General features: G+C 40.7%; 1 protein-coding gene across 1 annotated transcript in view; it reads left to right on the top strand.

Moving 5' to 3' along the window:
* Positions 1–12,866, top strand: part of tbc1d32 (TBC1 domain family, member 32) — an 81,147-nt gene extending 68,281 nt beyond the window's left edge. Inside the window, exons 33-34 of the mRNA XM_020637064.3 lie at positions 5,679–5,867; positions 11,695–12,866. Coding sequence (XP_020492720.2) covers positions 5,679–5,867; positions 11,695–11,814 — 309 coding nt within the window. The 3' untranslated portion in view covers positions 11,815–12,866. The remainder of the gene's footprint in view (positions 1–5,678; positions 5,868–11,694) is intronic.
* Positions 12,867–13,270: the final 404 nt, after the last annotated feature.

The raw sequence follows: 13,270 nt of genomic DNA, 5'->3' as shown, positions 1-13,270 counted from the left end.
CAACTAGCGAGGTAACTTTATTACCCCTGATGAAGGCCACAAGACGAAACGCATCGGTCTAATTTGTTAATAAAGTTGATCATCGTACTACAAGTGTTGCTGGAGCTTTTTGACCTCTTCCAGCCTTTCATTTGACCTCAAACAATAGATATTAACAGAGGCTGAAACTTTTTTTTTGCCTCTCAAATCCATCCCTCACCCTGCATATAGCTCTACATAATAATGATGAATGTTCGGTTTATATGAAAATATTTAAACAGAGAAAATAATTTTAGACATAAAAATGACATTTTTGGGTCTTGTTATGCCTTTACAAAAAGGCATACTTGTCACAATGACTTTGAATCCCAACGGATGTGAAATAAGTGAGAGGTACTCACTCAAGGTTCTTGGCTGAATATTATTAGAGTTGTGAAAGAGTTTCTCAAATATAGTAAACTTTCAGACATTTTCGGCAAATTTTTGGCAAAGATTTTTTGTTGGAAACTTTCTGAAAATTATGTGTTTCCGAAAAAATCACAGACTGAAGTCCCAATTAGTTCCCAACAATTTTCTTTTTTTAAATTCTAAATAAAATTCCCTAAAGTTTCCCAAAACTTCCTGAGAAGTTTCTGAAAATTTCTGACAAAAAAATCTGAAAATTTACAAAAAAATCTGGATGTCAAAATCCTGATAGTTTCTGAAAATTCAAGTTGAGGAATCTTTGGAAACTTTTAGGAATTTGAATCATGAATTTTCAGAAATTTCAGGGATTATTGTCCCGCGGTGGCATGACAATATCAAGACACACTATATGCATGTTTAATGAGCATTATTTGTTCATTTATTCTGAAAGCTTTTCATTTCTGTACCCTTTGAAATTGTTGCCTTATAAACCCCTCTAAACGATCACTTTACAATATGATGTAGTAACTGACAGTCTGTGAGGAACAACATTGAATGATCACTCAGCTCCAGAGCGGAAACATTCAGCTTTTCACAACCAGAGGCAGGTTGTGATATGTCAGAGTGACCTGACCCGCTCAGATTAGTAACAGCTCTGAAAGCCTGTTCATGGCACAAAGGAAATAAAGTAAAGAAGTCTGCCAAGGATTCCGTCACAGTCACCTTTGAGCCCTGAGTTTTAGCTCACAGGAACACCGACAACAGAGGAGAGCACTTTTTGTTGCTCTTGAAAAGACATTGAAGGGATTTATTGTCCTCTTTTTCTAATCACAGAAAGTTCTGCGTCAGGATTTTAAAAAACATGGAACTCCAAGTTCTCTATTTTTATGACAACACTCAAATTAGGAGGTCAGCTTTTTCATCAGAGTAAAAGTAAGAAGGAGGCGAAAGTAATAATCTGATATGTGTATGGAGCGTAAGTGGAGCTTGTTTGTATGCTTCAGAGGACTGTGTGTGTGTGTGTGTGTGTGTGTGTGTGTGTGTGTGTGTGTGAGCACTATTTGTAGCTTAGGAAAATTTGATAAAATCCAGTCAGATGCAGTGATGGAGCATTGTTGTTAATCTGAAGTGATATTCAAAAAAAGGTGTAGGATGGAGTTCTGTTCGGGTCGTTTCTAATCATTTATACAGCGACACTATTCTAATCAGGGGAGACGAGTAAACGAATCAAAGACAAATATTTATTTTACACGAGGTATTGAATTATTGCCCTGAGCGGCAGCATGATCCCTCCACCTGTTGAGGTGGCGGAGGTGTTGGAGGATGATGTCGCCTGAGGCTGATGGGATACAAAAGCTGATCTATCTGAAGAACGCGGGTCGACTGAAGTGGCAGAAGATGTCGTCTCGGATGTCAGACGACCAGACTGTGACGGCCGGGGGTTGACGGGATGATGGCTGATGATGTGATCTGAGGCTGATAGGATGAAGCAGGAGATGAAACTGAGAAGGCTTGGCGGTGACGGGGAGGTGGAGGTGGAGGTTTTTTTTGCACAAACAGTGGCATGAATGAACTGGTCGAAGATAAAGGCCATTTTAGGTAAAAGGCAGCAGCAAAATGAGAATGAGCTAAGGATGAGGGAGTGGAGCAGTGCTGCTGGATAGATGTGACCAGGTGATGATTACAGGTACATGTGTGGAGGAGAGAGTGCATCATAATGTAAGAAAGAACGATTAAAACCAGCATGCAGAATAAAGTCATCCTGTCTGAACCTTCACTATATCTACATTTAAGAAGTGACCTCTCAGATATTTTTCATTGAACTCAGATCTTTGTATTTTTTAATGAAGAACGTCACTATGACCGATCCTGTCTTTGAGAGCTCTTTTGAGTGCGTATATTTCTTCCTCAGTTGTCCAGTCATTATCAGTAACAGTTCAACCAATCAGAGCTGTTCACAATCATGACAGATTTATCAAGCACTGCCTCCACATGACGCTCTGCTCATTGGGTCTATTTTCAGCATGTTGTCTTTTTTAATAGCCAGTCCTGCAGAATGTCTCTGAGGACGACGATATCTGCTTTAAGTGTTGGTCCACTTTAAGCTGCGACTGATCTGAACAGCTGTTTGACAGAATGAAAATGAAATCTGTTCAGATAGCCGTCGTACCCCCTCTAAGGTTAAATGTAGTATTTGTGTTAGTAGTTGATTATGTGACGGCCCTCTGGCCTGTTAGGTTCTGCCTTCTCTTCTCTTCTCTTGTGTTGCAGGTTCATGTGATTAGTTAGGCGTCCAGTCAGCCTGATTGAGAGCGCCTGGGCCCGATGCTCACCGTCACTATAAAAGCTGACACCTCAGTCTGCTCAGAGAGACTTTCTGCATGCGACTTGTTTTGTCACATCATCTCCCTTTTCCATCCAACACATTCACGATACACTGTACACACACCCACTCACTGCAGTTGAGATACTTGACTTCACAATATGTCTTTACATCTACAGAGATACACAACTTCCGCTACTAAAAGAAAGGTTTAACTTCCCACTAACCTGTACCAATATAGCATGTAGCTCAAAAACCCATGTGCATCACGAGGCTAGCCTAGCTAAATGCTTATGGCTAGCTTGTTTTCTTGATAATGTGTTGTTTTTGAGAACTTTAAACCAAGTTTTAATTATAGATTTATACCTCTCAAACTCTACAGAAGTGATTTAGTAGGTAGTAATGAATCAGGTGTCGGGCAGTATTGTTAGCTCTGCCTATTTCTTTAGTTATGATAGTTAGATAACTGATCTGAAAGACACAATATTCCCTTTTGAACTTGTTCCAAAATGGAATAACAGAGAAACTTCTGTGTCACAGACATCTTAGATATGAGCGTGTTCATTTACTGACTTGGGCCTTGTGTCCACCCAGCATTTTGTTTCTGAGCACCATCATCTTTTTTTCAATTGTTTTCAATGAGAAGCGAGCGTTTGCAGCAGGCGACTACCCAGAGAAAAAAATGAATTGCCCAGCGTCCTTTTTCCTGAGTGCTCCGGCTTTTTGTGCGGCTGCTCAGAGCGCTCAAGTTGAAAATCTTTCAACTCTTCAGAAAGGCGCTGTTGACGTCACAGACGCTGTTTCCCAAATGTATGACATTCCCCTTATTTTTACCACTTTAGGATCGTGTCTTATGCTCACATCCTCTTTGCTCCGTGTCTGCGGGAGTAAAAACGATCCAAATTAAAAAACATTCAATAAAAAGTAAGGGAGCATTGTCGTTCAAACAGTGGCCATTGTTAACAGGCTGTTGTCATGGAGACAGGACGGACGTGCAGCACTTTTCTTCTCAGCAAACGCTTCATACAAGAGCTCCCACTGGGTGAACACGGGGGCCTTAGATTCATGGTCACAAATCACGCTCTGATTGATCGCAGAACAAAGTGAAAACTTTGTTCTTTAAAGAACAAAAACTTCTCTGAAGATAAGTTCTGTGTTGATATTTAGTCAGCAGATAAATGCTTTTTGTTTTGTGTTATTTTAACTTTAACAGGTGGGAACCCCCTCGTGGAGCTCCTCCATTAATACCAGAGATCTCAGCTCAGTCGTGAGCTGGAGAAATGAAACATTAACATGCATCTCCTCGTCTCTTTGTCCCCTAATCCCAGCTCAATATTCAGGACTGCTGTGAGTTTTCATCTTTCACTCTCAAAGTAAACAAGTTTCCTGAAAAGATTCATTTAGAAAAGCTGATAAAGCAAACACAGTAAATATAGACTCCAGACGTATGGAGCGAGACGGTACAGCTGTGTGAGCTCAGGTAATTCATGAAGTCTGCAGGTGGGTGAAGAATAAATCCCCGTCGAGTAAATGTGAAGATAAATAAGATTTGCTTTACGTGGACTTCATGTTAGGAGAAAAACAACAATGTGGACTACAGTTCTCAACAGCATCCAAGAAGAAAAGTGGAATTTCACATTTTAAAACCTGTAAGATCGGATCAAAAGGTTTACTGTTTCATATATTGATCTTTTATGTCGTTATAAATCTAATAATTAATAATAAAGTCAGACTGAAGCGCCAGTGAATCCTCTAAATGAATATGGAGCTGAATCACAGATCAAAGAGCGTTGAAGGTCTCAATATTTGTTTGGTGTGTGAAGTGTTGAGTCAAAACGTTTGTGTCTTTGTATCTCGTCATAAAATTTGAATTTGATTAATAAGCATTGGGTCCATGCAAGAACCCCTTATTTTAACAGTTTGTTTTTTAAGTGGATCATATGACTGACTGAATTCGACTTCTGGCCTTCACTTACCTTCTGCAGAAAATCACCAAAACAGCTTTATTAAGGTCTTCTAAATCCACTTAGACACTGCTCCATGCAGAGACGCTGCTTGTCAAACGAAGGCAGGCAACTTCTTTGGGCCCAGGACCAGTAGGGGGGGGGCCCTGAGGGCTTACAAACTTAAACCAGAGAGCGGTGGGTGTATTTATTTGAGCAGTGCATATGTGACAATTGAAATACACCTAGATCTGACTTCACCCCCCGGCCTGTGGGAGTTTTCTGACAATTGTAAATGCTTCTTCCGATTGATTTCATACATTGTGAGCATATAAACCATGAGCTCTCGTGCATCGAAAATACAATTCAGTCGTACAATGTAAGCTGATATTCCACATCCACCACAGCTTTTACATAACTGGTACAGTGTTGGCTTTACTGGTTTGATTTTCTGTTTTGTAGAAAGACTTTGAGTAGAAGTGCGAGTATTTTTTCTCCTTCTACTTTATTTTAAATCTGTTTTTTTTCTGTATTTTAAAACCATTTCGTGTGTGGGGAGTGGGCTTAAATAAGACTTTTTAAAGAAACTGTGACTTAATTTTGACAAACTTTAAGGCAAAATGAAGAATGCCTGACATGTGTGAGTTTGTAAACTACTTAAGATGCAAAAAAGAAAACATGTCTGCAACTGTGACAGAACTGAACTGCAGAGTAAGAACCAGGAAGTGATTTGTTGTCTTTGAAGAATATTCTCCTTTTGTGGATTTCCGTTTCCTCACTGTGAACCTCACTGTGAATCCAGAGCACTCAGAAGATTGATGAAGAACTCTGGGAGGAGGGAACCATGATTGACCACAGGGTGGGATTTGTCCATGTGATTTAGAATCTGTTGGACACATCAGGTTAATCATCTCAATCACAGTATAATCAGAGTGTGTGTCTCATGTTTAAATTAGTACGAGTGAGACCTCTAGAGGATTTTTATTTTCTAAATTGTCACTTTTGGTTTGGTTTGTTTGTGACCACAGATGTGCCTCCACTGGTTGACTCAGTGTTTCTGGAACTATCTGGACTGGACTGAAATCTGCCACTACATCTCCACCTGTGTGCTGATGGGTCCTGACTACCAGGTGTACATGTGCGTGGCCGTATTCAAACATCTGCAGCCCGACATCCTGCAGCGCACACAGTCCCAGGAGCTGCAGATCTTCCTCAAGGTGAGATGGGAAGTCATTACTACTTCGTACTAACGAACAGCTGAACGTGATCTTGAAAAAATACTGCTGGTTGTGTTCACACTTTCAGCTCATCCCGAAAAAGTCAGGATGTTTTCAGGCGTTCTTTTTTTTTTTTTTATGTGTGAAAACACCACAAGTTCACTCCTGGGTTACTCTAATGAGAATTTTAAGAGCAACATGTACTGGACAGCAGATCAAACTACTTCAGGCTGTCTGTTGAGCTCATAGAGGACTTTTGGATTCCTGCAGATGATTACAGATTGAAGACATTTCCGTAGCAGCACTAGCCCTGCTTTATTATTTGGTCTCATGTCTGGATTTCAAATAAATGTGAACCCTTCTGCAGACCTCTACTGAATACATCTCCCCTTTTATATTCAGCGCTGGTCCTTGATTCACATTCAGATTGAATAGCAAATCTAAATTTGCTCACAAAACTTCCCACACTGCCGTATTATTTTTAAGTAGCCTGTTCGGGAGAGTGAACATCTTATTGAAATCTGCTCAGTGAATTTTGCATGACCGCCGAATCGAAAAGTGGCCCTGAAGATTTCAACAAAGGTCTAAAAAAGTCACAGCTAACATCCAGACGACATTAAACATCAGCATTGTGAACGAGGACCCTTGCCCGACATGAAGCGCTCGTCGTCATTACCCATTAAACGTCTCAATCCTCCTCGTCTCCGGCTGATAGCTCGGGTGTTAACATCGCCATGAGCCACCGCTGTCACTTTTTTTGTGAATAAAAGATCAGTTCTGAAGGCTTCATCTGAGGAAGCTCTCCTAATGAGCTGTAGCATCAGATACTGCTGCGAGAGACAGAGTGTGTGTTTGTGTGTGTTAGGAAACGTACAAAGCCCTCGTCCTGAGCTGAACTGGTGAAAGTTTGACGCTTCTTTTTGTGTCCGGGGATCTTATCTTTGCTCCTCAGCTCTCTCTCTCTATCTCTCTCTCTCTGTGGGAACAATGTGGAGGAACTATTTGATCCCGACAGATGTGGTATTAGAGGATTTCATATATCGGCCCCTAACTCAGAGGCAACATGAGAACACACACCTACAATGATCATTTAATTAGTTCTGTATTCAGAGATAGATCGCCTGTCACCACATATATAAAGCTGTCCTACTCTGGCTTCTGTAATAAGAGGATTTCCTGCCTTTGTTTCATTACATTGAGACGTTAATTTATTCAATAACACTGTGGAATAACTCAAAAAAACTTCTTTACATATTTCCAATTGACCAGCTGACAAGTTAACAACTTAAACCTGCACACACATTTACGCACAAAACAAGCGGCGACCTCTGGTGTGGAAGAGTGAAGACCTGCAGTTCCTCACTTGTCCACTTGAGGCTGCCTGCATAAACCCGATATGTCACTTAACACACCCATTCAAAACTTTTTTTTTTTTAACAGCAGAAGTGTGCTATGAAGGAGAAGAGCATTTTCATAAAAAGAGGCGTGGCTTATCCGACCATCGAACTCTACAACTCACTTAGCAGACGCTTTTATTCAAAGCGACGTACATCAGAGAGTAAGAACAACACAAGCAAGGATCTAGAAAAAAGAGAACAATGTCAGTAAGAGCAAACGATCAGCTTTGAGTCTGATTGGACACACAGGTGCTGACAGGAAGTGACCAGAGGCAAAGCACAACATTGAGGGCAGTTCTTGAGAGCTCTAATCAGTATAGAAACCATCTTATAAGTCATCGTTATCAAACAAAAACCATCGTCATTACCATCATCATCATCAATAATATGGAGACCATCATCATTAAGTTAGTAGGTATTCATGAAAGAGCTGGGTCTTTAGCTTTTTCTTAAAGGTGCAGAGGGACTCTGCAGATCCAATGGAGTTTGGAAGTTCTTTCCAACACCGGTTTTGACTGTTACTACGTTGACCAAAAGTTAGTTTGATGTTTTGTCAATTTTGACAGCAGATGAATTTGTTTAAATCAGCGTCAGGACGTCAGGTGGTCGTAGTGTCAGATCACCTCGCTGAAGGTCGGGGGAGCTCAGTCTACTTGAGAGCCTGGCCTCTGCTGCCTGGTCCCAGCAGTACCTCTTGGTACAGTATTATGTGACCTGATAATAACATGTTGGCACCATGAGATCTCTCGCATTGAAGTGTAATTCCTTTTTACATGTAAGATCTGAAAACTGCCAGTCATAGTGAAAGGAAAAACAAGCTAGCATTTTGACACTGAAAGCCAAATGTTGATCTTACCACAATTATTTTAATTTGGCTCCCTCCATTGCTACTTTTGTCAGTACTTGAAGCAGGTTTATTGTCTAATAATCTCTTTTATCTGTTAAAAACCAAATGTTTGAACTCAGTTTGACAAATACTAAAAGAAACTCACTCTAATATTTATTCTTTAACTCACTAATAAAACTCTGCATGTCATTTTCTTTCACTGAGCGAGAACACGACTCATTTATCACGAGGATAAGCTCAAGAAAAAGTGGAAAGCTCTGGTGATGAAAGAATTAATTAGCTTACCTAATGATCTCACAAGTGCTAATGGTCGATATGTCTTGGAGATTATGTGGGACATTAAGCCGCTCATATCTCCTGTCAAGCATTTAAATGTTCAGCAGATTGTATATTTTGTGATAAATTTAAGGAATCAATATTAGTAAGAGACGATTTTCCTTCACACTCGTGACTTTGCATCTTCTTCTTTAAGTCTCCCGGAGAAAAGAAAGGACCTAAAATAGTCTCCCCGGGGGATTTCCACTGCTTATCTCTCGCTCTGAGTTGAACTGTGTCAGCAGGCATTCTGCGGTGAGATACAAAATTGGGAAAGAAACTTTCCGTCACGATTAATCTCACTTTGCAAAATCGTATCTGCTACTAAGAATCTAACAAGTCAGACTCCTGTGGGAATACTTTATTTCCTGTACAGTAGTGCTTCAGTGTTTGAACAGAAGAAAAATACACACATATAACCTAAAGTATACGAGACATTCATGAGAAAAGATATGGCTTTAATAGAGCGTGAGTTATGTAACTGCTCCTGCTGGAAAAACCAACCTACACTTTATTAACTTGAGTAAATCAAATATGTCCTCTATGTCATAACACAATGTGATTAAAATGATTATTCTCTCATGAAGTGTGCTTCATGGAGTCATACGCTGCGTCCTGTAAATTTGGAAGGAGCCGAGTCATCCATCGGACCGAGAAGTCATCTCCTCCTGACGCTACAGACTCCCCTCTGAACGATCTCTCCTCTGATTGATTTCCCTCTTTTAATAATTCTCACTCTTTGTGGGGTTTTTTCGAAATGCAAACTATGACCTAATAAAGGACACCTACACAGGGTTGTTAAGGTATGGGATAGGCAGCCTGAAGAAGTGGGTACACTCTTAAATGTTACACCAAATGTTTTTTTTTAAGTGGCCCATTAGTGGACAAACGACCTCTGTTAGGGAGCGGTCACACTGGCCATCCGTACCATGCCGTACTCAAGCACGATTGGCCCCCCGCTGTGCCATTCCCACGCTGGCACAGAGAGAGAGAGAGAGAAAAGCGACGCACAGTCAAGCCCGCATCTGCACATTGGAAAACAACAGAGTGAGCATGACATGCTCATGCATGAAGTGTACCGCACCTCTGTGTGCCAAAGCCAAGGAAGTGTAGCGGTCACACTGGCCAAACAAACTGGACCTTAGGGTTGAAGCGTGCTTGGGCACGGTACGGATGGCCAGTGTGACCGCGCCCTTAGAAACAGTCACGTGTGCATATTGAGTCAGTGCTTACTAACCAGTTAGAGACAGAGGAAAAAAAATTGTAAACTGCTGAATATTGTCAATCAATGAATGGTGTGAATCAGAGGCGATTCTGTGCACATCAACAGTGCTCAGGAAGTGAACTGGCACCTCTCCATATTTCCAGGTCTGCCCGAACTTGAACTTGAACTCCCTAATCCCTACAGACTGAGCTGCTGCTGCCCAGTAACCGTCAGGCTGCAGACGACACTGAACATGTGTTTTTAAATCTGTGGTCTGGATAATGTCGCAGGTTGTTTGCTGTGTATTGTTATTCTGAATGCGACACCGCGTCTGATTTATCCCTCATCCTGCTAATTGTTGATGCCACTCACATCCTGATGCACGGACAGTTTATGTGCTCTCTTGCACGGTTTCATTGCCCACGAGGCCGGGAGTCGTCATGATGCATACTGTAACTCAGGCAGCAATTATAACAACAACAATTACTGACGGAACAAATGAGCCAAATGAAATGCTCTGATTCTCGTCTCTTCCACAGTTAAGATAATTCTCCAATAATGCAACACGTCTGTTGATGTGTGTGCAGCATGGAGGGGGTGTTAGCACTTATTAAGATATTGTTTTTGCTTCTTCGACACGTGAAACCTCATTACCTCCACGCTAAAACAAGGATGTTGTTTGCTTGCACGCCGCAGCATTCCATTTCCACTTAATTAGATTTCCTGTGACTTTGAGATAGATTGAATGTAAAGTATTTTAATGAAAAGGTTATATCGGATTATTCACACTTCACCTCCCTGCAAAGTGAATAATAATAAAGTAAGCCCGCTCCTGCATCGATAGCCGAACCATTTTCTGTCTGCGACGCTCCACCTCAGAGGCCCCCACATCGACCTGAGGGGTTCCCAAATAATTAAAGGGAGCCAAAAAACAGATGTATCGGTTTGACGAAAGTTAAATTGTACTCACTTATTTTTACTTTTCTTCTTTTTAACTTTGGCAATGAAGAAGAAAAAAAATACAGAATGAAACTTGGTTGGGAATCGCAGGGTAACACACATGATATGATTCACTGTATGTGGCCAGCGATAATGAAGAATACACAAAAAACTGCCCCCCCCCCAAAAAAAAAAAAAAAAAGTGCTGGACTATATATTTATTCATTTGGTTTCAGTTTCACTTCCTATCACACTTCATCTCTGAACTTCTTTTCAACACTGTCTGACATTAGCGTGCTGTCTTCTTCTTTGGTCATTTAACTGTTGTTCACACTTTCCTCATTCATTTCATTAGCGCCACCTTGAGGAGTCATGGTGTAGGAATGTGTATCTGTGTACAGCTCCAATTATTTTTTAAATTTAAACATTGATATTAAGCACAAGCATTGTATAACAAGTCAGGGTGATGATATACTGTCACTGTCATCTTTGGACTCGAACTCGCCCAAGGACTGCAGCCTCTGCACACATGTCACCTGCACCCCCAATTGGCCATATTTTGTTTGTTTTAAGAGCTTCACCAATAATTATATGGCAAATTTAGAAAAAAAAAATGATGGTCAGAGTTAGAGCAGCAGAGGCCCAGATACCCTAACTTTTAATCCCTAGTGGGAGTTAATCTCCAAATAATGTCGGGTATTAAAGGTCCCATAATGCAACCCATTGCACATTCATAGGGGAGGAGGATTTATTTTTGGGGCTTTTAATGCCTTTATTCTAGAGATAGGACAGTGGATAGAGTCAGAAACCGGGGAGAGAGAGAGAGAGAGAATGGGGAACGACATGTGGGAAAGGAGCAAGCTGCCACTGTAGCAGATTTTTTGTTGTTGTGCCCTTGTTGCCGGGTCAACTCCCAAGTACAATAAACTCTAATCATCGAATCAACTTGTGATTCAGACTCCTTTATTCAGTCCCTGAGCTCTTTTCTACAGAACCCTGATGACATCATCAGGATTGTTTTGTCTTTAACTGATCCAGAGCCACATACCATAATATAAAATCTGTATGGACCTTTAATTTGTTTCATTGACTTTCATTTCAATCATTCTTTCATTTCTGCTACAGGAGGAGCCGATCCCAAACTTCAGGGTGAGCGACTACCTGGAGTTCATGGAGGGACTGGAGAGCAGATACAGAGAGCTCGTTCTCACTGACATGCAAACCATCCGTAACCCCGTGGAGTAAGAACACGTCTGACTTCTGTGTTTTGTAACAGATCGTTTCAGAGTGGTTGTTGGACAACTTGTGTCGTCTTGATGAAGATTGAGTGGATATCTCTTTGTGTCGATGTTTACTGTTTTTTTCACGCTGATCGAAGGAGCTCTCTGTGAGCTGATGACAGGCAGATGGAGAGGTATCAGGGATGAAAGCCTTTAAAATAAGAGTGAAGATGCTTTAATTGCAACATCTCATAAATACTACAGGGAATACGCATCTGCCTACAAAACAGACATCAAATATCCAGCGTGCTTGATGTCTATAAATCTAATTGTATCTAATTCACAAAGATACCTGGTACTCTGGAAGTTTTTGAAATAATTATTCTACAATTCACTGAGCAGACACTTTTATCCAGAGCGACGTACGTTAGAGAGTAAGAGCAACACAAGCAAGGAGATAGAGAGGAGGAAACATCGTCAGTAAGTTCAAACAAACAGGTTTGGAAGTGCTGACAGGAAGTGTGCAAACGCAAAGCACAACATCGACAGCTGTTCTTGAGAGTTTTAATCAGCATCAAAACAATCCTAAATATCGTCATTATCAATATCAATAAGTGCGTAGGTGTTCATGAAAGAGCTGAGTCTTTAGTTAGATTTATGTTCTTGATATGAACAACAAAACAAAACGTTTTTAAAGTCAGACTCACTAAATGTTAAGTCTCCACAGAAACTTTGCTGATGAAATGAAATAAAAACTACCAGCAGAAGGATCCAAAAATGGAGTTGAATGTTACTTGATTTCTATCAACAAATCAAACTAAATGTGCTACTTAGTATCAGCTTTGTCCTTCAAGTTGAACATTAAACTACATGATGTAAATATATGTGATGATCATCACATGAATTCAATGTTATATTTCTGTATTTATTAGTTTCCTACAATGTACATTTTGAAGGTCTTTTGTATGAGGTTGAAGTATTCAAAACCTTCAGTTACAGCTGTGAGTGGATTTTTACGTGTGTTGGGGGGACTGCACATTAAAGCATTTAAATGAACAACTTTTTGTATCTAAATAATCGTAACCCCTTCAGAGTCTGTCATTAATGCTGCTACACGAAGCGATGCATCACACGGTCTGTCCCGTCTGTGTCCCTATGCAGGTCTTTGTATGAAAGATGCATGAGGCAGGTTGTTTCATTGTGATAAAGCCTCATTAGTAACCACAGACGAGTCTCTCTCTCTCTCTCTGCTCTCCTGTCGTCCCTCTTCAGACACTCTGAGGCCGGAATAATAAATCAGATCGTATCGTATCCATCCATCTCTCTCACATAGCAACCGTGTTTAAAGAGAAGATGCAGGACACAGTCCAGGCGGTGGCTTACAGTGAGAGGAACTGATCGAATGTTTGTTCTACAAACGATCACACAATTACATTTTTGAACCTAAAATTGAACTCTGGAGGCAGAATTCCACAACGAGC

The sequence above is a fragment of the Labrus bergylta genome, chromosome 15 (genome assembly GCF_963930695.1).
Source record: "Labrus bergylta chromosome 15, fLabBer1.1, whole genome shotgun sequence".
NCBI lineage: Eukaryota > Metazoa > Chordata > Actinopteri > Labriformes > Labridae > Labrus > Labrus bergylta.
This window is presented reverse-complemented; position numbering and strand designations above follow the sequence as displayed.